This window comes from Streptopelia decaocto (genome assembly GCF_964273445.1).
Source record: "Streptopelia decaocto genome assembly, chromosome: 24".
NCBI classification, from domain to species: Eukaryota; Metazoa; Chordata; class Aves; order Columbiformes; family Columbidae; genus Streptopelia; species Streptopelia decaocto.
Genome location: NC_138679.1, coordinates 2,278,266 through 2,296,434, shown reverse-complemented (window position 1 = coordinate 2,296,434; position 18,169 = coordinate 2,278,266). Strand labels below are relative to the sequence as shown.

Below are 18,169 nucleotides of genomic sequence, written 5' to 3'. Positions count from 1 at the left end.
AGCGCCCCTGACCAATCAAAGGCCACATCGGCCGACACGGAAAAGGCAGAGCAACCAATGGAGGGTGAGGGGTGGTGCGCGGCGGCGAGGATTGGGCAATCTGAAGTGCCCGTCAGCGACGTCGTCAGGGAGACGGGGGCGCGGCGGGGCGGGGCCTGCGGGCGGCCCGCCCTCTGCCGCCGCCAGCCGCGCCGCCGCCCTTGCCCCGCGGCGCCGCCCCCGCCCGGCAGCCCCGGGCCCGGCGCTTCCCGCCCGGGGCGGGTCCGGCTCCGGGCCCGGGCTCGGCGCCGCCCGCCGCAGGGAGGATGGGGCAGCCGCGGAGGCCGGCGAACGGCAGCGGCCCGGCGGCGCCATGACCGGCGAGAAGAAGAAGAAGAAGCGGCTGAACCGCAGCGTCCTGCTGGCCAAGAAGATCGTCATCCGCGACGGGGCCGGCGTGAGCGCGGGGCCGGGGGGCGCGGGGGCGCGGGCGGGGCAGCGGGCGCTGCGGGGCTCCCGGGGCTCCGGTGCCCGCAGGCGGCTGCGCTGCCCGGGGCTCCCCGGGGAGCGGCGCCGCTCTCGGGGCGGGTGCGAAGCCGCCGCCCCCGGCACGTTCGGCAGCCGCTTCCCCGGTGCTGGAATTCGACGTTCCACAACCGCTTGGGCGGTGACAGGTGCCTCCCCGTCGGGGGGGCGCGTTCCCCGTTCCCCAGGGGCAGCTGTGCCCCGGGCTGGGCGGGTGCAGCCCCGGCCCTCGGGTGTCCTCGGGTGCGCTGGTCACCAGGCGCCGGCCTCGGCCCGTCCCACAGGCTCCTGGTGTCTTTCTGCAGGTTCTTACCCCTTTTCCGCAGCCCCCTCCGTTTTGCGGAGCAGCGGGTCGGTGGGCGACCCTCCCGAATTGCCTGTGGCTCTGACATGTTGGGGGTGACGAGCGGCGGGAGTGACGTTGAGCTGTGACACAGGTCACATCTGGACGCGTAAAGCAAGATTGGCCGTTCATTTTGTTGCAGTCGTGTGGTAGAAACGTTGAATTGCGTGAGAAGGTGCAGCCGTCGCCGTCTTTGTGCCGCCTTGGGCCTTCTCCCCGTGCTGCAAACATCATCTCATTTGTGCGCAATAAAAGCGGCTTCTCGTAAGCACCGTGTCCCCCTGGGCGCGTCCCTCATGCGTTGGCGCCGCTGGTTTGTTTTCTAAGCAATCTAAGCCTGTGCACATAATGTTTCAGCACAATAACATCTCTTGCCTCCTTCTCTCGTGTTTCAAATAACTTGCAGCTGTTTATTGTCCAAAATGCGGTTGTATTCTGGTGGGATGTGGCTGACTAAAAGATTCACAGGTCACATTTCTAGATATGTTAGTGGTGAGGAAATTAATCTCTTGGCCTGGAAGAATCCTGTGGATTTGAGGTTTCCCGTAGCAAATCAAGTATCCCTTTGAATTTGAGATTTGTGCAGCCGATGGGAGGTTTTTAACTTCTGGACGCTCTTTAAACTGTCTAAATTGCCGGGATTGCAGACATTTCAGGTGGTTTTATTAATAACATGTCAGTGCGAGACGGTGAGTTCAGATCGTGTGGTTTGCAGATACAAGAAGTGGTTCCCGTGGGGCAGAATTGAGCCGTTTCATTGCAGAGTCCCCAAGGCGAGGATTGAAGGGGAGATGCGGTCGCACACGCTTGGAGAAAACGCGATGGTATCAGGGGGTTTAGTTCATGAATAAAGACATGAGAAGTGATTATTTGAGGCGCGTTGGTGGGAGATGCTGGGGGAGTCACCCTGGGGGGGTGTTTTGGAGCCCAACCACGTCTCCGATCGCTGGCGGGGCAGGACACGTGTGTTTTCTCCCCGATTTGCAGCGCCAGGGGATCGGGGAGCCCAGCGTGTACCACGCCGTGGTGGTGATTTTCCTGGAGTTCTTTGCCTGGGGGCTGCTGACCACCCCGATGCTGACGGTGAGTGACCCCCCGAGCGGTTCCGCCTTCCCCATTCACCTTGGGTGAAATGGTTTGCACCTCAAATTCTTCTTCTGTGTGAATAAGCCGGAGCTATAGTAATTTCTTTATGGACTTGAGCAATGACGTTTGTGATTATTGTTCTTTAACGTGAGCTAAGCTTTGGAAAGCTTTTGGAGGATTTCGAGAAAGTGGGACTGAAAGACCTGAAATCACTAGGATTTACTGCTAGTTTGCTGTCATTTATTGCTTTTTATTTTTTTAGGTATTAAAGAATAAAAGGTGCAGTTGGGAGCTCAATAAAAGCACGATGTCCCTGAGGGAGGGACAGCACGGCTGTGTCCAGGGGGTGTTTCCTGCGCTCCCTGTCGTGCTTTTCGAGGCATTTGGCTGTTAGGAATGAATGGAAATGTTGCTGAGGTTCCAAGCTGGTTTGTTTTCCCCCAGGTGTTGCACCAGACGTTTCCTCAGCACACGTTCTTGATGAACGGCCTGATTCACGGAGTCAAGGTGAGGACATCCCTTCCAGGCTTCCGTTTCCATCTGTAACAGCGCGACAAGCGGCGAGCCGTCGTGATCTGTGTCGTTTGCTGATGCCACCAAGCAGCATTTGCCAGATAAATGTTTGTATTTCGATCTGGGGCAGTCGCTGGTGCACCTGATGGCACTTGGCGAACAGGCAGAGCGCAGGAATCCAGCTGCTTGGGTGACTGCAGCAGGAACAACGTGCTGCTTGTCATTTGGGGCCATCAGAGCTGCGCGTTTCAGCTTAGTTAAAACTAAGCGGGCCTGGCTGTAGAAAATGGGAACGGATTGTCTCCTTGTGTTTTTACCTTTAGGGGATGTTTTCTCCATCCCAAATCAGGGTTTGACTTTCTGTCTGTCTGTCTGTCTGCCTCAGGGTCTGCTTTCCTTCCTAAGTGCCCCACTGATCGGTGCTCTCTCTGATGTCTGGGGCAGGAAATCCTTCCTCCTCCTCACCGTCTTCTTCACGTGCGCGCCCATTCCCCTGATGAAGATCAGTCCCTGGTGAGTTTATAACGAGGGGCTGTGAGGAGAGGAACGATGGGGGTTTGTGGGTGTCGGGTTGGAGGACGGGGTGGCAGAGTCTGTCCCATGGGGAAGGCGCTCGGCCTGGGGACCGATGTGCTGATCTGGCTCTGCCGGAGGGTTCGGCATCAGGAAGGGTCCGTCGTTCCTCACTGTTCTCCCCGTGGGTGCGTTATTGGTGTCAGGGCACATCGATGTTTCCCTCCCATGTGGGGAAATCGGTGATAAGACACCCTGGGCTGGAGCTCGGGGTTCTGGGCGCTCCGGGGCGGACGGGAGGAAGATGCGGGAGAGGTTCTGGTGGAGCAGCCGTGGGCTCTGTGCACCCAGACCTGACTCTGCCCTTGGCCGTGCCTGTTCCAGGTGGTACTTCGCCGTCATTTCCATGTCTGGAGTCTTTGCCGTCACCTTTTCCGTCATCTTTGCCTACGTTGCCGATATCACGCAGGAGCACGAACGCAGCACGGCGTATGGCTTGGTAAGGAGCTGAACGGCCGGCTTGTCTCTTGGAAGGAACGTTTGGAGCTTTGCATGTTTGAGAGGCGTAAAATTAGGGTGGGACGTTTATTGAGGACGGTGTCAGTGGAAAAACGATGTGTGCTTTAATAATACCGTCTCCCTACTCTTCTGTGATTTGGCGCCGAGGGTGAGAGCTGGTTTCTGTGTGATCTTTCATTTCTCCTTGCTAGAGCTCAGCTGCACCCAGAGAATATGTTGTCTCTCTGCAGGATTCCCTGTCCCCCTGATTATCTCCAGCAAAGATGGAAGGAAGGGAGGAAGAGGCTTATTCATGTTTTCTGCTCCCAGGTGTCGGCCACCTTTGCTGCCAGCCTGGTGACGAGCCCAGCCATCGGCGCCTACCTCTCCCAAGCCTACGGCGACACGTTGGTGGTTGTGCTGGCGTCGGGCGTCGCGCTGCTGGACATCGGGTTCATCCTGCTGGCCGTGCCCGAGTCGCTGCCCGAGGAGATGCGCCCGGTGTCCTGGGGAGCTCCCATCTCCTGGGAACAAGCAGATCCCTTCGCTGTAAGTCATCCCGCTGCTGTTCTGCCGCGGGCAGGTAACGCCTGTGTTTGCTCTCGTTCTGCTAATTGCGCTCCAACGGAAGGCGCGTTCCGCAAAAGGAACCCCCTGGCAGGGACGGTGTTCAGGCTGCACATCTCCAGAGTTGTCAGGCAGCTCCTTAACCAATTTCTGTAGCTACAAACCATTTAAACGCTGCTCCAGGTGTCCTGAAACAAGAGCAGCTCTTGGTTCTGTTTGAATAGAAATTCCGTTCCTTGGCAATGGGACTGTGTCAGGAGTTTGTGTTCTGGCTCTCAGGACCTTTGCTGCTGAGCTTTGCATGGTTTCATCTCACCTTGGCTTGCTACAAGGATTAATTTGGCTGTCTGAGGGGAAAAAACAATCCAATCAAAAGCACTTGACTATAAATCTGAGAAAATGAATGGTAAAAATGCCTCATTCTGGGGTTGAGCCGAGGCGGTTGTACAGCTGCTCTGGGCTGGTTTCATCCCACCGTTCACTTCTTAGATATAAGATCGGTGACTTAAGCGCTTGGTTTTTGCTGTCTCTGCACCTGGAGAGTGTTTAACGATTTTCATTCCCCTCCCGTTCGCTGCAGTCCCTGCGGAAAGTGGGTCAGGATTCCACAGTTCTGCTCATCTGCATCACCGTGTTCCTCTCGTACCTTCCCGAGGCCGGGCAGTACTCCAGCTTCTTTCTCTACCTGCGGCAGGTGAGTCTGCGGGGCGGCTCCCGAGGCAGCAAATCCCAGCCTACGAACATTCTCATAGCTGCGTGTCCTGAGCAGGTTGATACCGCTCTATCAGCGTTGCCAGGACCCACGTGCCGCTTGTTCTGGTGGTCTGTCTGTCTGTCCAGCCTGTCCGTGCTGCTTTCACAGTATCACAGTATGTTTGGGATTGGAAGGGACCTCAAAAGATCATCCAGTGCAATCCCCCCATGGAGCAGGAACACCCAGCTGAGGTGACACAGGAAGGTGTCCAGGCGGGTTGGAATGTCTGCACAGAAGGAGACTCCACAACCTCCCTGGGCAGCCTGGGCCAGGCTCTGCCACCCTCACTGAGAAGAAGTTTCTTCTCAAATTTAAGTGGAACCTCTTGTGTTCCAGCTTGATCCCATTACCCCTTGTCCTATCACTGGTTGTCACCAAGAAGAGTCTGGCTCCATCCTCGTGGCACTCACCCTTTATATATTTATAAACATTAATAAGGTCCCCCCTCAGTCTCCTCCAAACTAAAGAGCCCCAGCTCCCTCAGCCTTTCCTCACACGGGAGATGCTCCACTCCCTTAATCATCTTTGTTGCCCTGCGCTGGACTCTCTCCAGCAGTTCCCTGTCCTGCTGGAACTGAGGGGCCACAACTGGACACAAGATTCCAGGTGTGGTCTCCCCAGGGCAGAGCAGAGGGGCAGGAGAACCTCTCTGACCTACTGACCACCCCCTTCTAACCCACCCCAGGTCCCATTGGCTTCCTGGCCACAAGGGCCCAGTGCTGGCTCATGCTCACCCTGCTGCCCCAGGACCCCCAGGTCCCTTTCCCCTACGCTGCTCTCTAACAGGTCATTCCCCAACTGATACTGGAACCTGGGGTTGTTCCTGCCCAGATGCAGGACTCTACACTTGCCCTTGTTAGATTTCATCAGGTTATTCCCCGCCCAACTCTCCATCCTGTCCAGGTCCCTGTTTCAGGCGTTTAAGCTGAGCCTAGTGGTTTAAAGCTGTTTCTTCAGCCGGAGGGAAGATCTTCCGCGTTATTCCTGTGGCAGCAGGGAGGCTGATTAGTGTTTGAGTCCCTGATAAGCAGCGTCAGTAAAGGCTGGTGCCGCGGCTGGGGTGGTGTTTCTCACGCAGTGCTCATCTCTTGCCTGAAAAGCCCCTCTCTGGTGTTTTCACAGGTCATCGGTTTTTCCTCGGAGACTGTGGCCGCTTTTATTGGTGTGGTTGGGATTCTCTCCATCCTGGCTCAGGTGAGGAGCCATTTCTGCATAAAAACGTCCAAAATTTCTGGTCATCAGGCTGGTGCGTTCTCAGAATCCCCGTGGCCACACAGACACCATCACACCCCTGCACGACCTGCGCTCCCTCTTTCTGCTGAATGGAGCCGCTGTTTATTAAACAACAAACGCGGGGTGGCCCCGCGTTGCTCGGTGGAGCTCTGGTTGTGCTCTGATTGCCCCAGACACACATGCTGGTGTTCGGCGCAGCGTTTCGGGAGCGCGACGGCTGGTCTCACCGCGACACGAATCCCGCGGGCTCCCGTCCTCCTCCCGTCTTTCTTTGCACACGTGTTGAACGCGCCTGTTTTTCTTTCCAGACGGTGGTGTTGGGAATTCTCATGCGTTCGATAGGAAACAAAAACACCATCCTGTTGGGACTGGGCTTCCAGATCCTGCAGCTCGCCTGGTACGGCTTCGGATCGCAGCCCTGGTAAGAGCTTCCCCGCGTCTGTCTCCCGACGTCGGCAGCTTTGGCAGCTCCGTGTCGCTGGCAGAGGGAGCCTGACCGCTGTCCCTTTCTCCCGAGGATGATGTGGGCAGCGGGAGCGGTGGCTGCCATGTCCAGCATCACCTTCCCGGCCATCAGCGCCATGGTGTCGAGGAACGCGGACCCCGACCAGCAGGGTGAGTCGCTCGGGGTCGGTCTGACGGTGAGACCGTCCCGGCGGGTGTTGCCTGTCTGGGGTAGAGAGGAGGCTGTTGTTTAATCGTTCGCTTCGTGGTTTGACCCCGAGTCCTTTGGCTGCCTTCAGACTCCAGTTCAGTTGGAAATTGCTGCGTGTACCCACGCTCGTTTTATTCTCGAAAGCAGCAAAGCCAGCATTGCGGATTTTCCTAAAACATGGTACTGGGTTAAGACCACTCAGCAGCAGCCGCTCTGTCTGAGAGCACGTCAGGCCAGATCTGAGCATGTAATCTCGTCTTTAGACATGTGAGCATCCCTGGATAAGCCGAGTTTCTTCAGGGGGCTGGAGGCAAACCTCGCTTTCCCCTTCTGCCGCAGGGGTGGTGCAGGGGATGATCACCGGCATTCGGGGGCTGTGTAACGGGCTGGGGCCGGCGCTCTACGGCTTCGTCTTCTATCTCTTCCACGTGGAGCTGAACGAAATGGCTGAGGTGGAGACTTTGGGCAAGGCCACCAGACCCAACATGGCCAACCCTACGGACGAGGTAAACTCAGCTCCATCCTTCCGCGCGCTGGGCTTCCCGTACCCTTATGAAGAAAGGCTGAGGGAGCTGGGGCTCTTTAGTTTGGAGGAGACTGAGGGGGGACCTTATTAATGTTTATAAATATATAAAGGGTGAGTGCCACGAGGATGGAGCCAGGCTCTTCTCGGTGGCAAACAATGATAGGACATGGGGTAATGGGATCAAGCTGGAACACAAGAGGTTCCACTTAAATTTGAGAAAAAACTTCTTCTCAGTGAGGGTGACAGAGCACTGGAAGAGGCTGCCCAGGGGGGTTGTGGAGTCTCCTTCTCTGGAGACATTCAAAACCCACCTGGACATGTTCCTGTGCGACCTCACCTGGGCGTTCCTGCTCCATGGGGGGATTGGACTGGATGATCTTTTGAGGTCCCTTCCAATCCCAAACATACTGTGATACTGTGATACCCTTGAGCATTAATTGTTGCGTTTGTCCCTACAGAGCAGCATCATCCCGGGGCCCCCGTTCCTGTTCGGGGCCTGCTCCGTGCTGCTCTCGCTGCTGGTTGCGCTGTTCATCCCGGAGCACAGCCTGGCGCTGCGGCCGGGCGCCCACAAGAAGCACAGCGCCGGGGCGCAGAGCCCGCACGGCCCGCAGCCCGGCGCCGCCGACGGCAAAGAGCCGCTGCTCGAGGACAGCAGCGTCTGAGGAGCCGCCGGAGCCGCTGCGGAGCCGCGACGGGCTCGGCCAGCGAGAGGACACGAGGTGCAGACTGTGCCGCGACACGGGAGGGACGGGGGTTCCCTTCTACCAAACCGCGGTTGTGTCTGGCGTGGATGGGAACGGGAGACTCTGAAGCAAACCTTGTGTGTGGTGTGACCTGCCAAACGCTCGGCCTAAGCTGGGTCTAACGCGTCGGTGTCTGACGTGAGCTGACGGAGCCGCGGCCACGGTCAGACGCGGCGTCTGTTCGTGCCCATCCCCGTGTGCGTGTGGCACTTGCCGCGGGTCCCGGCGCGGCCGTGACACCAACACGGAGCGAGGAGCAGCATCGACGCCCACGAACAGATCCGCGGGGCCTGGCCCAAGTGAAACTGAGACCAAAACGAAATATCAACTGACTCAACGTTCTGACAAAGATAAGAAACGTGAAGAAGTCGCAAATGAGACGATGGGAATGGGCAGCGGCAACGTGAATTACAAACGCTTAGATGGTCAACAACGTTTGCGTTTCTGTTGGGATTTTCTTTGTCGTTACACTGAGGTAACGTGTGGCTGTCGCTGCCTCCATAGGCCTTTCTGGAACTGTCAGGGTTCTTTCCGCAGAGAAATAACTAAACTGAGTGCTCTGGTACGGGCGGTTTCCCAAGGGAAAGGTACAGAAACAGCTGCTTGTCTTGAGCACTTATTTTTCCCCAGTCTCTTGCCATCTGATATTAAACCAGATAACGACTGTAGCTTGTTTTATCTCGGTCCCAAAGCTCCCGCTGGTGATGATTGCAGGTGATTTGAGCTCACAGGACTGGATCCCGTGTAGCATTTCCGTGCCTGCTCTGAAGGCTTTTGTTTTGTTGGAAGACGGAGCTGGCGGCTCCGCGGCGGTGCTTGGCTCCGTTGGGAAGGGGCAGCAGATGCTTGAACCCGAGTGTTGTGAAAGGAGCCGAGACAAACATGGTTGGTTGTAGATCCAGAGACACGGCGGAGGGCAGGAAACAATTGTTCTGGTTTGAGTCGGAGCAGAGCGATGACACCGAGCAATCGCTGGGGCTATAAGGACACAACGGGGAGCGCTTAAGGTATTAGTTGTTAAGGGAACTGAGGATAGAGTGGCCAAAACTAGAATGGCAGAATCATTTTGGTTGGAGGAGCCCCTCAAGAACAGCGAGTCCAGACCCCGAGCTGCTGCTCCCTGCGGGTACCGGCGGCTGCGAACCCGGGCCGCTCGTTTCACGGCTGTTCACGGGTATCGGAGATGGGTCTGAGTGAAGTAATGCAGAGTTTGGTTTGCGTTGCTCCAGCCGGTGCCCGGAGCAGATGGTCGAGGTCGCGGGGACTCGTGGTGACTCCGGTTTTCCCACATTTCTCCTAGTGACGATGCTCCAGACCCCCAGATGTCCCTGGGATGGTCTGTGCTGTGCGTGCCCAGCAAACCTCTCTCCCAAAGCAAACCCGCTCCCCTGGACCCCCGGGCAGCAATCCCAACCCCTTGTCCTTCACAATAATGCCTTTTCTTAGACTGGAGCTTGACCAAGTACATCTGGCGACTCATTTATTTACACCGTATTAAAATGAAGTAGGTTTGTCCCTCACACACACCAATTGAAGTGAAATGGAACACTGAGGTACTCAGAGCTTCACAGGTAGAATATAGCCGAACATGACAAAAAGACGAGCGTAATTTATATGATACAAAGTATATAGAGATATATTTTTTAAAGTCCTTTATTGAATAGTCTATTGAAACTGATGTGTCTGGTCCCATTCCCTCTCCCTCCCACCCCTGTCACATCGCGATACCCGAGTTCCCAGCGATGCCGACGTCCCCCGGTTTGCGAGTGGTGACTGGAGGTGTTTTGGTCGCTTTGTTGGCGCCTGAGCTCGGGGCCGGTGCTGCCGCTGGTTCCTGCGACCGAGGCTTTGTCACCAGCACCAATGTCACCTACAGGTAGGGACGTCACCCCCCACCGCTCTCCCTGTGCCACAGGACTTGGGCCAAGCAGCGACGGAGCCGAAGTTACCGGACCCGAATGAAGAACGTCTCGTTCTGAGGGGCCGGGAGTTCTGGAGCGTCTGTCCGGAGCATCCCGCTGGTTTTGCCAATTTTTTGTTACTTTATATGGAAATGCAGATTTTTTTAAAAGAGCCTTTTCTTAAAACCCCTTTGATCCGCCGTGTCGTGCCTGAGCCCGGTGGTTTAATGTCAGTATTCCCACAATTTCCCTGCAGAGACTTATAAATCAGGTGGATAACAGCAATGCCCCCAACGTAAATTGGCTTAATTGCCCATCAGCAGTTCCGGTGTTCATGGCAGCGGTTCAAGTGACTTGAAACTAATTGTGTTTCTAATTGTCGCGTTAAAAAACAACCTGCATTAAACCATTGCTTCCTCTTTTGCCGTCACTTTTGCAACATCGCAACTCTTTATGTCGCTGCTTTTCGTTCTCTTCTCCGCGCTGGTTGGGCTGCGAACGCTGGTTGCGGCTCCTCCACTCTCCGGGTTCGCCGCTGCCTGCGTTTCTGTATCTTTTATGAGCAAATGATCCAATGTATTTATTTCGGTTCCGGTTGTGGTTAGGACTGGCTAATCTCTCCTTCTGATGGATTATTTATTAAACTGCAGCTTTCCTGTTGTGTTGAAGTCCTGCCCTCATGCTTCTCCCACCGGAGCCGCAGCCCGGGGCTGGTTTTACCATCCAGGCTCCGGTGCCTTCCTTTCCAGCCAGGCTTAATTTAGATCTTATCTCGCTGTTTAAACACTTCTGTGGTGGATGAGGATGACACTCGGTGAACAATACAATCACAAGAAGTGCAAATAGGTCCAACCCAGCCCTGGATGGGACCTGGTGTTTGATGGATATCCTGCAGCGAGCTGGGAACACAAACCAGTTACTGTACAACGCGCTGCCCTTTGTAATGACTTCCTCCAGACTTGAGCTTAGTGTCACTTCGCATCTCTGGAGACACAGGGAAGGTGCTTTGCCTGGGGCCAGCGCTCGTCCCTCGCTGTCTGTCTGTCCCTCGCCGTTTGTCCGTCCGCACCGGGCTGATTTGTTTCCGGAGCCCCATGGGGGAAGCACCGTCGGCTTCCAGGAAAAACATCCAGGCTTCTGCTTCTTGAAAAGCACCGTCCCCTCCGCTCTGACCCCAGGGCTTTCCTGTTGGGTGGAAACCTGTCCCGGTGCCTGCGCTTGTGCTTCCCACCCTGTGCCCGTGACCTGCGGGTCCCTGTGCTGTGCTCGGGGCAGGGGGGCTGCCGGTGCGCCCCGGGATGGAAGGACAGAGGGATGGGGGACAGAAGGGTGAAAATGTGACCCGGAGGAAAGGCATGGTGAGGTGCTGGGCTTTCTGGTAGCTCAATTTCCTGACGACCAAGAAAAAGCTGCTTTTTAACATAAGTGCTCAGCTCTGCTTCAGACGCTGATTTATTGGGTTTTTCTTTTCTCACCTGAGTCGTCACATTGAGAGCCCTTCACAGAATCACACAGAATCCCAGAATGTCAGGGGTTGAAGGGCCCTGGAAAGCTCATCCAGTGCAATCCCCCCATGGAGCAGGAACACCCAGATGAGGTTACACAGGAAGGTGTCCAGGCGGGTTGGAATGTCTGCAGAGAAGGAGACTCCACAACCCCCTGGGCAGCCTGGGCCAGGCTCTGCCACCCTCACCGGGAACAAGTTTCTTCTCATATTTGATTGGAACCTTTTGTGTTCCAGTTTGCACCCATTGCCCCTTGTCCTGTCACAGGTTGTCACCAGAAGAGCCTGGCTCCATCCTCCTGACACTCCCCCTTTCCATATTGATCCCCAGGAATGAGTCCCCCCTCAGTCTCCTCTTGTCCAGCTCCAGAGCCCCAGCTCCCTCAGCCTTTCCTCACACGGGAGATGCTCCACTCCCTCCAGCATCTTGGTGGCTGCGCTGGACTCTCTCCAGCAGTTCCCTGTCCTGCTGGAACTGAGGGGCCACAACTGGACACAAGATTCCAGGTGTGGTCTCCCCAGGGCAGAGCAGAGGGGCAGGAGAACCTCTCTGACCTACTGACCACCCCCTTCTAACCCACCCCAGGTACCATTGGCTTCCTGGCCACAAGGGCCTTGCTGGAAGCAGCTCCAGACCCGGCCAAGGTGTCCCGGCCACGCGTGTCCCAGCCAGGGCTGCGCCGCGGCCGCTGGAAACTCCGGGAAGCGGCTCTGTTAACACAGGATGGAAGGAACAAAAACCCCGGAGCCATTAATCACCCGGCTTCAGCTGAATGTGCACATTTGATGGCGGCTGTTGATAGAGCGCTTCCCTCCCAGGATTGATTACCCGGCATCCCGAAAGGATGCGCGACGCCAATGCCCGGAGCTCCTCTCCGGAGAAATCCCGGATGGGAAACGGCCGCGTCCCGCAATGATTTTCCACTGCCTGCGAAGGGGTGCGGGGCTCGCACGTCCCCCCTCGGCCCTTCAGCGCCATCCCAGCGGGATTGATGGGGCAGAACTGTGCCCACCTCTCCCTGGAGAGCTGGGTGGGAGCGAGGAGGCGATGCCAGAGCTGCCCGATCAGAGAACCGGCACTGGGGATGTGACCAAACCTGCCACATGGCGACACTTTCTGCTCCTGTACCGTCAAACCCACCCTCCCAGGATCACCGGTGTCCATCCCTGAAAACACATCCCTGAAAACACGCTGTTCTGGTGATGGGAGCTGTTTGCAGCTCTGCTGAGCCCGGGCTGGGCGTCTCGTCCATCCTGGCCATGCTTTTGGGACGGGGGTCCAAGACGGCCCCTCAGCAGACAGACAGACAGACACCCCATGCAGCCCCGCAACGGTTCATTCAGCTGCTGGTGCCTGGGGCACGACAAGGGCTGGTTCTCCAGGGCCTCCCAGGGGATGGTGGAGCCTGGGGAGACCCGGGGAAGGGACGGGACCTCGGCCACGTCCTGGGGGTGACGGGGACCCCTGCAGCCCCACGGGGACCCTTTGGGCCAGGGGCTCCCTGGCTGTGGGGCTGTCGCTCGGCCCTCGGCTGCAGCGCTGGGTGTTGTGCAAGAGCCGAACTTGGAAGAAAATCAGGAACCTCCTTCTGGAAATACCCCCTGGGCTGGGAGGTCACGGGGCCGGGGGGGCTGCGGGGGCGGTTCCTGCGGAGCTTAAGAAGGGCTGAGGATGGGGCTGGAGGACAGACGGACACGGCCCCGGCTGTGGCGTTCGCTCCCTGGAAGAAGAGAAAGAAGGAAAAGCAGCCCATGCGGCCGCCCTGCCCAGCGATGGAGCCGGCTCCTCTCCTCCTCCTCCTCCTCGTCTCGCCCTGGGGCTGCAGCGGTGAGTGCTGGGGGGCTGCAAGCCATCCCCACCCCGGGGTGTCACCCGCCGTCCTCTGCTCTGCCCGCGGTCCCCTTGCTGCTGAGCCGGCAGGTGCCGTGTCCCATCGCTAACAAGCGGTGTCCCCGGGGCGATGGGATGGAGCTGACGCCACACCAGCAAACGGGGAACAGGTGCCCAGTTTCTGGTGTTTGTCCCATTCACCAAACCCCACGGTTTCCTCCTTCCTCCGCACAGGCCACGGCGGCGAGGAGCTGGTGGTGGAGCCGCGGGAGGCGGTGGTGCCGTACGGGGGCTCGGTGCGGCTGAACTGCTCCCTGGGCTGCGCGGGGGGCACGGTGCAGTGGCGGGGGCTGGACACCCACCCGGGCAGCGTCACCTCCTTCCCCACCCACAGCGTCCTGCACGTCGGCAGCGCCGCGGTCGCCACGGCGGGCAACAAGATCTGCCAGGGGACCTGCGGCGGGCGGCAGTACCAGCGCACGGTGCAGCTGGAGGTCTACGGTGAGAGTCCCCCGCGCGTCCCTCGCTCCCTGCGGGGCAGCGGTGACAAACCTGACGGTGCGGTCGCCCCGCAGCCCTCCCGGACACGCTGCGGCTGGAGGCGGCGCCCGGCGCCCTGCGCTGCTCGGCCCGCGGCGTCTACCCGCTGGAGGGGCTGGCGCTCACCTGGCACCGCGGGGACCGGGCGCTGGGCAAGGAGGAGGACTTGGATGTCACCGAGACGGACGAGGAGCTGTTTGACATCGTGTCCACGCTGCCGGTGTCTCAGGAGGAGGTGGGAGAAGGGGTGGAGTTCAGGTGCGAGGTGACGCTGCATGTGGGGAAGGAGACCTTCACCCGGGTGGCATCGCTGGCGGCGAGCGCTGGGGGTGAGTGCCAGGGGACACGGGTCTGTGCACTGGAAATGCCCCCCCCTTCCCTGCACTGCTTGACATAGATGGCTGGAACGGAGCAGCCGCCACTCTGCGCTGCTCTGCAAACCCCTGTCCCAATCCCTGTCCCAATCCCTGTCCCCATCCCTATCCCTGTCCCTGTCCCCATGGGGACAACATGCCAGAGAGGCCTCTTCCCAGTTCTGTGCTGCGGCGAGGCCACCTGTGACCTGCTGTGTCCGCAGCTGTGACGGAGCAGCCGGTGCCCGTGGCCACCTCCACGGAGAGTCCCCGGACAGCGGCAGCCATGACCAGGAGCCCCAGCACACATGGGCCTGTGGCCACCACAGCACTGTCCCCAGAGCCCAGTGTCACCACCCGTGACCCCACCGCAGCCCCAGCCACCTCCCTGCCGGAGCCTGACGCTGTGACCAGCTTGGGAACGGCTGCTGCTGACCCCCCATCCACAGGGCGTCCTGCTGCCCTGGCCCTTGTCACCAGCCGTCCCACAGCGCTCCCCGCCACCACCACGCTCCCCAGCACCGCGGAGGGGACAGAGCTGTCCCCAGGGACGGTGCCCCCCTGCAGCCTGCAGATCCGGTCGCTGCCGCCCCGCGGGATGCGGGGCAGGGCCCTGCGCATCGAGTGCCGCGCACACTGCCCCGGGAACGTCACCGTGCGCTGGCTGCGGACCCCGGTGGGGCTCGGGCAGTACCGGGAGGAGGCGGCGGGCAGCAGCTCCATGCTGCAGCTGGACCGTGCCGAGCCCCGGCACCAGGGCCGCTACCAGTGCGTCCTGCACGGCCACCGCTCGCCGGTGGCCACTCTGCAGCTGATGGTGTCGGATGGTGAGTGGCGGTGGCAGCCGCCCCCCCCGTGCCTGTGTCACCTCGTTGTGTCAGTGCCGCTTGGTGCTGGGGGTTTTCCCACCACGTCCTTCTTGTGCCTCTGCAGATGCGTTGGATGCAGGCCCTGCCATCGCTCTGGGGACAACGGTGTCGCTGTCAGGACTGATCGTGACCGGCATCGTGTCCCGTTACCTGTGGAAACGGTTCAGGTCCCGGTATGAGCTGCAGTAGGAGCGGGGGCTGCCCCCGGACCTGTCCCCGTGTCACCCTCCCTGCGGGGCTCGCGGCCCCAGGATGGGGAGCAGCCGATGGATCCCGGGACCAGCGGCTCTGAGGGTGCGGGAGCTGCCGGGAGCCCCAGCAGAGCAGCGCCCCCGGGACCCCCGGAGCTGCTGCTGACAGTGCCACCCGTGCCCGGTGGGAGACGCTGCCCCGACCCGGGGCCTCTGGGCACTGGGAACCGCTGGGGAGACTGGAACCGCCGGGGCTGCCCCGGGACACCGGGGGCTGGAGGGGACACGGGCAGCGACACCCGCGGGACGGGGCTGGGTCGCGGCCGGTGCTGAGCGCGGGGTCCGGCCCGGGGGTCCCGGCACACACGGGTGGGCAGGAGGGCGGCGGCCGATCGCCTGTCGCGACAGAGGAGACGGAGCAGCCCCGGGGGGCGGACGGGACATCCCGCGGGCACGGGGCAAAATAAAGGGCTGTTTCGGTTTGAACTCTGAGCAGGCGCCGTTTGGGCCGGGCCTGGGGCGGCCCCTCGCCGGTACCGGGCCCCGCGGGAGGTCCCGGGCGGGTCACCGGGCAGCGACCGACGCGCGTCCCGTTACTAAGGGCGGAGCACCTGCCCGGAGTAGTCATGGCGGCCGGGACATTCCGCCGCGTCACCGCCGCCGGGGCGGTTCTTTTGCCCATGCCCAAGATGGCGGCCCCCGGCCTCCCCCAATAGCAGCGCTCTCGTCAGCCTTCCCGCCCACCGATTGGCTGCCAGTGTGCAAGATGGCGGCACAAGGACTTCCTGTCCCGGCGGAAGCGCGGTCCAAAATGGCCGGAACCGGCCTTCGCCGCCCGCAGCCAAGATGGCGGCGTACGAGAAGCGGCGGGCGGCGGCCGCCCCGGCGGCGGGGAGCGGGCTGGCGGAGCGCGGGCTGGCGGAGCCGGCTCGGGTGGCGGCCGGCGGGCTGGGGAGCGAGACGGAGTTCCTGCTGCGGGCTGGCGTCACTGCCATGGTGCGGGAGGCGCTGCTGAAGGTGCTGGAGGCGCGGCCCGAAGAGCCCGTCTCCTTCCTGGCCGACTACTTCGAGCGGCTGGTGCTGGGCAGCCCCGCCGCGGCTGGCGAGGCCTCCGCGGAGCTCCCGGGGCCGCCGCAGCGCCTGGCGCGGGCGCTGTGGTACGTGCGCCTGGCCCATCACTCCCACAGGTGCGGGCGGGCGGCGGCGGGGGGCGGGCGGCGGACTACATTTCCCGGCGTGCCCCGCGGCGGCAGCCACCCCCGAGGCGCTGCGCGGCCGCGCGGGGCACGCCGGGAGCTGTAGTCCGGTGGGGCGGGGGCGAGCCCGCGCGTCTGTCTCTGCCTGTCGCGACAGGACGGCCTTCGACAGCAACGCCGGCGCGGCCTACGAGGTGCTGGGCGCCGGCGGGCGGCGGCGGAAGGCGGGCGTGGACGGGCGGCTGTACAGCGAGCTGCTGCGGCGCATCTGCCAGCGCGGGCCGGCCCCCGCCGAGGCGGCGGCGGCGCTGCTGGGCCGGGTCCGGTGCCGCGACCACGAGGCGGTGCCGCTGCCCGTGTTCCGGTACGGCGTGCTGGCCTGCTCCGTGCTGCTCGAGTTCGCCGCCAAGGCCGACGCGCTGTTCGGCGTCCTGGGCGGCGGCTCGGGTGCGGCGGACGGGCGGGTGTGCCAGGCCGTGCTGCGGGCGCTGGAGGAGGCGCTGGGCACCGGGCACGGGCCCCGGCCCGGCCGCTTCCTGGAAGCCGGATCCCGCTTGGGCCCCGACCGGCTGGCGCTGGCCATGGACCAGGCGCTGCGGGAGCGGCAGCGGGGCGGCACCATGAGCCGGGAGGAGTTCCTGCGCAGAGCCACCGCCTTGTTCGTCGCCAGAGTGAAGCCCGTTGAGTGACGCTGGCCACCATTGACCCCCCGTGCCCCATGGAGCCGTTGGCGTGAAGGGGCGCCAGATCTGGCACTGAGCCAGACAGCGAGCACCGCGGCTGGTTGGGAGCTGCTGGGAGAACCCGGCTCTGCCGATGGGAGATTCCCCGTTACCACATCCCTGCCTTTTCCAAGGCTGGTGCTGGACACGACCCTGTTCGTTGTGCCTCTCCCACTGATCCGGCTGCTGCTGGCAAATCTTTAGGTGTTAACTGGGGACTTGCAAGGAGGGCTGTGAGCTGTTCAGCAGCCTTGGTCAGAAAAATGAGCCAGAACGAAGTAAATGTGGGGCTGGAGTTGCAGACACCCCATGTTTGCTCCTGGCCCTGGCCATGTTGTGTCTTGCAGCTTCAGCAGGAACTTTGTTTCTGTTTTGGGGTTTGTTTCACACCTGTCTGTGACATAGGGGTGATGTTCATCTACCTACCCCTGTGAGGATTTGCAGGGAAATACGGGGCTGATCTGGAGTGTGAGATAAAGCCTTATTTTATTAAGCAACATGTTTAATTAAACACAGACGATGAGCAATGGCTGGGAAGCAAACCTGGCTGGGAGGGCTGTACTGCAGCCGAGCTGCAGGCAATGAGCCGTCCCTGCTCTATCACTAGAGATCAAAGCTACAGATCCTGCAGCAATTCAGGACAAGACAAACCCCGTTCCCCAAGGCCATTGTTTGTTTTTGAATAGAGATGCGTGTTGAAACGTGTGTTATTTATTTGAACGTGTCTGTGTTGGTTATTTAAACTGTGCAACTAATGGTTTACTGTAAGATATTAAAGCTTTTTATTATTTGTTAGCAGCCAATTTCTTTACCGCCTGGAGGCACTTGGTGGGGGATGAACTGCGGCAGCTCAGATCCTCGGGGGCAGCGCCTGGTGGGGGGTACGGGAGCATGAAGCACCAGTGCGTATTACCGACCCCCCCCCCCCCCTCACCCCAGGCGGGTGTCGGTCGGTGCACTGGGCCTCCCATGGGCAGGACTGGGAATCCCGGGGCCTGCGCTCCGGCCCGGTCTCCGCTGGGTTTGCTGGGCGGGTTTCACGGGAGACCGGAGCCCCGAGACACGTGGTTGAACCGGCGCCGCCGCTGCCATGTGACCGCAGCTCCTGCAGGGGCTGGCGGGAA

The 18,169-nt window shown here is 60.4% G+C and overlaps 3 protein-coding genes across 6 annotated transcripts; all 3 read left to right on the top strand.

Moving 5' to 3' along the window:
- Nucleotides 1-189: 189 nt before the first annotated feature.
- LOC309449802 (hippocampus abundant transcript 1 protein-like) lies at nt 190-10,499 on the top strand. Of its 3 annotated transcripts, XM_082072219.1 has the most exons (13): nt 938-1,111; nt 1,563-1,671; nt 1,835-1,930; nt 2,378-2,440; nt 2,832-2,959; nt 3,344-3,458; nt 3,788-4,006; nt 4,605-4,718; nt 5,901-5,972; nt 6,320-6,432; nt 6,529-6,626; nt 7,006-7,172; nt 7,651-10,499. In XM_082072219.1, exons 2-13 carry the CDS (start codon nt 1,639-1,641, stop codon nt 7,855-7,857), a joined length of 1,425 nt encoding a protein of 474 aa, XP_081928345.1. In that variant the 5' UTR covers nt 938-1,111; nt 1,563-1,638; the 3' UTR covers nt 7,858-10,499. The 3 variants fall into 3 exon arrangements, with proteins under 3 accessions (XP_081928343.1, XP_081928344.1, XP_081928345.1); XM_082072217.1 differs by lacking the exons at nt 938-1,111; nt 1,563-1,671 and adding an exon at nt 190-436; XM_082072218.1 differs by lacking the exon at nt 1,563-1,671 and having other exon boundaries at nt 852-1,111.
- A 2,560-nt stretch (nt 10,500-13,059) lies between these two features.
- On the top strand, nt 13,060-15,272 carry MADCAM1 (mucosal vascular addressin cell adhesion molecule 1). Its single transcript, XM_082072220.1, has 5 exons — nt 13,060-13,171; nt 13,409-13,675; nt 13,750-14,043; nt 14,292-14,894; nt 15,001-15,272. Exons 1-5 carry the CDS (start codon nt 13,096-13,098, stop codon nt 15,123-15,125), a joined length of 1,365 nt encoding a protein of 454 aa, XP_081928346.1. The 5' UTR covers nt 13,060-13,095; the 3' UTR covers nt 15,126-15,272.
- Nucleotides 15,273-15,952: 680 nt separating this feature from the next.
- TPGS1 (tubulin polyglutamylase complex subunit 1) lies at nt 15,953-17,837 on the top strand. Of its 2 annotated transcripts, none has more exons than XM_082072242.1 (2): nt 15,953-16,284; nt 16,481-17,837. In XM_082072242.1, exons 1-2 carry the CDS (start codon nt 15,974-15,976, stop codon nt 17,010-17,012), a joined length of 843 nt encoding a protein of 280 aa, XP_081928368.1. In that variant the 5' UTR covers nt 15,953-15,973; the 3' UTR covers nt 17,013-17,837. The 2 variants fall into 2 exon arrangements, with proteins under 2 accessions (XP_081928368.1, XP_081928367.1); XM_082072241.1 differs by having other exon boundaries at nt 15,953-16,314.
- Nucleotides 17,838-18,169: the final 332 nt, after the last annotated feature.

Bases quoted from the DNA above. Each gene is read 5' to 3' on its own strand.
- LOC309449802 (XM_082072217.1), top strand. From the start codon at position 353: ATGACCGGCGAGAAGAAGAAGAAGAAGCGGCTGAACCGCAGCGTCCTG. The intron at 4,719-5,900 runs GTGAGTCTGCGG...GTGTTTTCACAG, and splicing joins TCTTTCTCTACCTGCGGCAG to GTCATCGGTTTTTCCTCGGA. The intron at 7,173-7,650 runs GTAAACTCAGCT...TTGTCCCTACAG, and splicing joins TGGCCAACCCTACGGACGAG to AGCAGCATCATCCCGGGGCC.
- MADCAM1 (XM_082072220.1), top strand. From the start codon at position 13,096: ATGCGGCCGCCCTGCCCAGCGATGGAGCCGGCTCCTCTCCTCCTCCTC. The intron at 13,172-13,408 runs GTGAGTGCTGGG...TCCTCCGCACAG, and splicing joins CTCGCCCTGGGGCTGCAGCG to GCCACGGCGGCGAGGAGCTG. The intron at 14,895-15,000 runs GTGAGTGGCGGT...GTGCCTCTGCAG, and splicing joins GCAGCTGATGGTGTCGGATG to ATGCGTTGGATGCAGGCCCT.
- TPGS1 (XM_082072241.1), top strand. From the start codon at position 15,974: ATGGCGGCGTACGAGAAGCGGCGGGCGGCGGCCGCCCCGGCGGCGGGG. The intron at 16,315-16,480 runs GTGCGGGCGGGC...CTGTCGCGACAG, and splicing joins CTGGCCCATCACTCCCACAG to GACGGCCTTCGACAGCAACG.